This window comes from Mus caroli, chromosome 4 (assembly GCF_900094665.2).
Source record: "Mus caroli chromosome 4, CAROLI_EIJ_v1.1, whole genome shotgun sequence".
NCBI classification, from domain to species: Eukaryota; Metazoa; Chordata; class Mammalia; order Rodentia; family Muridae; genus Mus; species Mus caroli.
The window spans coordinates 131,644,170-131,647,538 of record NC_034573.1 but is presented as its reverse complement, the minus strand read 5'-3'; the positions used below and the strand labels follow the sequence as shown (position 1 = coordinate 131,647,538).

Sequence of the window (3,369 nt, the reverse complement as noted above, 5' to 3'; positions counted from 1 at the left end):
GGCTGTGGCTGTGGCTGTGGCTGTGGCTGTGGCTGTGGCTGACTCTGAGGCTTTGGGCTGGGAACCAGGGTGGAGAACACTAAGGGATACAGAGCAGGCCCAAGGCCAGACATTGAAGTCCCTCCCTCCTTAGAGCTGGGAGGACCTTCAGGGTGAGCAATGAAAACCAAAGCGGACTTCTCAGGCAGCCTGAGTGTGAGGGGCTCTTCGCTGCCCCACAGGGCTCTGGACAAAGTGCTGAAGGGTTTGGGGTGTGTATTTGTGGCGCACTCCTCTCCAGACCCCAATAAGAGGCTTGTGAGTCTGCTTCCGCATGAAACACCTTCCTTTGAAGGTGTACCCCAGCCTCTAATACAGGTTAGAGCCATGGTCCCCAGGGAAGTGGGACAGACAGGTCAGGAAGAGAAAGGGACCGATATGGGAGAGAGAAGGAGGGGTAGCGAGGAATGGGCGTGTTCTGAATACATTATAAACGTGTATGAACATGCCATTCAGAAGCCCATCCTGTCAAACATCTAATTTGGAAAAACTAGTTATGAACGGAGATGCAGTGCATCCAATGGCCAGCAGAGGGTAGAATTGAACACTTTTGCGCTTACAGGGAGGGAATGAGTAGCCACGCCCCAGACCACCCCCCCCCCCCATCCCTTTTGAATGCCTTCTGCAAGTTCCATCTCTTTCAAAGTCTTGCTTGGCTGACCTCCCTGAGTGGTCCCCACTGATGACATATTCTGGACTGTATTCCTAATAACAATATTTACGAAACCCCCCGTGGACTTAGGGTATGAGGATATTGGAGAAAGGTTTATCTTGCAGTTTTACTTGTGACAGCTAACACAAACACACACGTAGAGCCGTTATAAAAATCTCACCACTTCTCCAAACACTCTTAACCCATGGTAACTCGAGGCGGTCCTAGAAACATTGCCCTCTCCCCCCATCCCCCAAAGACCGAGTCACAGACCAACAAAACAAGACTCTGAAGTCACATGACCTATTAGGGACTGCCCTCGGATTCAGGCCTGGGGTAGGACTAACTCAGCCGGGCCCAGGGGACGAAGCCTCATAAGCCAGCTTCCTCGCCAGACTCACTTTTGCCCCCTGCCACGTGGGCTGCCGCTCCTGTGCGTCCCTCTGGGACACCCCCGCCCCCAGGCCATTAAACCTCATGGAGGGCTCCCCCCGCAGACCGCCTGCCTCATGGCCACATTAGCAGCGGCCAGCACATGCTTTGGTCATCCTTTCAGGTCGAAGAGAAGCTTCAGGAAGATTCCAGAAGGAAATTGCTTCAGCTGCAAGAAATGGGGAACAGAGAGAACCTCATTAAAATCAATTTGGAAAGGGCAGTAGGCCAGGTAGGAGCGTTCCATGACCCTCCTTGCTGGGTCTCCTACACCAGGCAGCCAAGTCTGGTGTCAGGGTGGGGCGAGGTGGAGTGGGGCGTGATGCCTAAAGACTGGATGTTCCACCTACCAACAGCTGGGATGTCCTCACTCCAATAGTGTGCTGTGACTGTGACCCAAGACCCTGGCCAGGCAGCCAGCCTGCCCCGGGGCTGCCTGTTCCCCCCCTCTCCCCCCTGGAGAGTTTCTCCTATTGCTTTCAGTGTAGGCATTTTCCCTAGTCTTTCCTCCCCCAAGAGCCCCCCCACCCTCCCCACCCACCCCCCGCAGATTCTCAGTGGCCATAAGGAAATGTCTCTTTTTTAAGTAAGTGAGCTCTAAGTGTCCAAAGTCCATGCTAGGCAGAGATGATCCTGGGCAGGGTAGTGAGAGTCCTTGCCTGGCTGGGCAGGAGGGCGCTTTTTCCATTGCTCTGGCCCAAGATGACCAATGGGCCTTCCACTGTGCAGGGCTCTGCTGTGAACAATATAAAATGATGTAAGACTTTACCAAGGGCTTGGGGAGAGCCAATGAAAAGCCAAGCACAGAGGCCTTAAAAGCTCTCCAGGACAGCTACTCTGGATTCTCCCTGGGCATCTCTGCTGACTCCCCACCTGATGGTGCTCAAGACGCACTCTGTGTCCCGAGATGTTTGGCTTCTGTGTCTGGGGGTGGGGTGGGGAACGTCTACTATAACCACTTAGCAGGGTCTCAGAAGGGCTGTGAGTCACCTCAAAAATGCTAAGGACCATAATTCCATATTATCCTGCACCAAGTTCACACAATTTCTATTTCTTTGCTGATCCGAGCTGTAACCAGGTTGTATAAGCAGGCTTGGTCCCCGCACTCGGGACATGGAGAGGTATACTCACTCCATCAAGTGGTGCTGATCACTGGACAGCTGTTCAACTTGTCATCAAATACCACATTACAGCTGTGATTTCTCTAGTAGGTCCTCAGTCCCTTGTCCCCTCACACAGTCCCTAGACTGCTCCTTCATCTCCATTGCTCTCTTATAGTTCCCCCTCCCCAAATATACCTGAACTGAGAGCATGGGCTGTGCTCCTTGTCCAAAGGCCTTCATGTCAGCTCCAAGCTGGGTCACCTAAAGGATCATGGGACAGCTCCGTGCATAGATTCCAGGGGGAGGGAGTCAGCCTTCCTCCTGCCTCCTGGCCTTCTCTTTACCTCAAGGCCAGGCCCAGCTGACATTCTCAGCCCAGCCCATTGTCCCCAGCTCCCAGCACAGCATCTGAGAACCTGTCACCCTATCCCTCTCACTACAAGCAGTCACCTTACATGTAGGGCTTTCCCACCTAACCAACTTCTTGGCTAGCTTGACCCCTCCTTTGGCCATGAAACCAGGGGACAGTTTGGAGCTCCTGGCTTGAAAGTCTCCTGTACTGTCATCATCTCTGTTTTCCCGAGTTCTGAGTCCTATGGACCGTTCTGTGATTTTGAATATCATCTGGTGGGTCCCCCGGGTCCCCTTGAGGATATACGTTAGTCTTTAATGCCCACCCTGTCCAGCGGATCACAGGCGCAGGCCTTGGGGTGCCGTGGGAGTAAATTCCCAACCAGGCTTCTTAGCCTCTGCTTCCTGAGGGAGTCTAGGGTGCCTTAGACTTGGGATTCTCTAAGCTTTACACACAGGGCCATCCCCTCCACCAAACGCTAAAATTTCCAACCCATGGGAGGCACCTGACTGGTAGGTTTCCATATCCCAGTACCCAGCAAACCCCTCCGGAGTGCCCATTCCATGCCTGCACCATGCTGGCTCCAGAGACATAAAAATGCCTCACAATGAACAGAAGCTTTGGGACAGCTGATGCCCAAGGCACCTGGGAACACACGTGTGCTTTCTCCTCTCCCTATCCCCTGGAAAGATATCCCTTTCCAGCCCTTTGTGGCCAAGAACAGGTTAAAAAGTTTACAAGTGGGTGGGGGATTTGGAGAAATAGCTCAGTCAGTAAAGCGTTTGCCTTGC

The 3,369-nt window shown here is 53.2% G+C and overlaps 1 protein-coding gene across 1 annotated transcript in view; it reads left to right on the top strand.

Annotated features, from left to right (window-relative positions):
* Window positions 1–3,369, top strand: part of Fhad1 (forkhead associated phosphopeptide binding domain 1) — a 119,575-nt gene that overhangs the window by 50,026 nt on the left and 66,180 nt on the right. Inside the window, exon 11 of the mRNA XM_021160433.2 lies at window positions 1,248–1,412. Within this exon, the coding sequence (XP_021016092.1) occupies window positions 1,248–1,412 (165 nt within the window). The remainder of the gene's footprint in view (window positions 1–1,247; window positions 1,413–3,369) is intronic.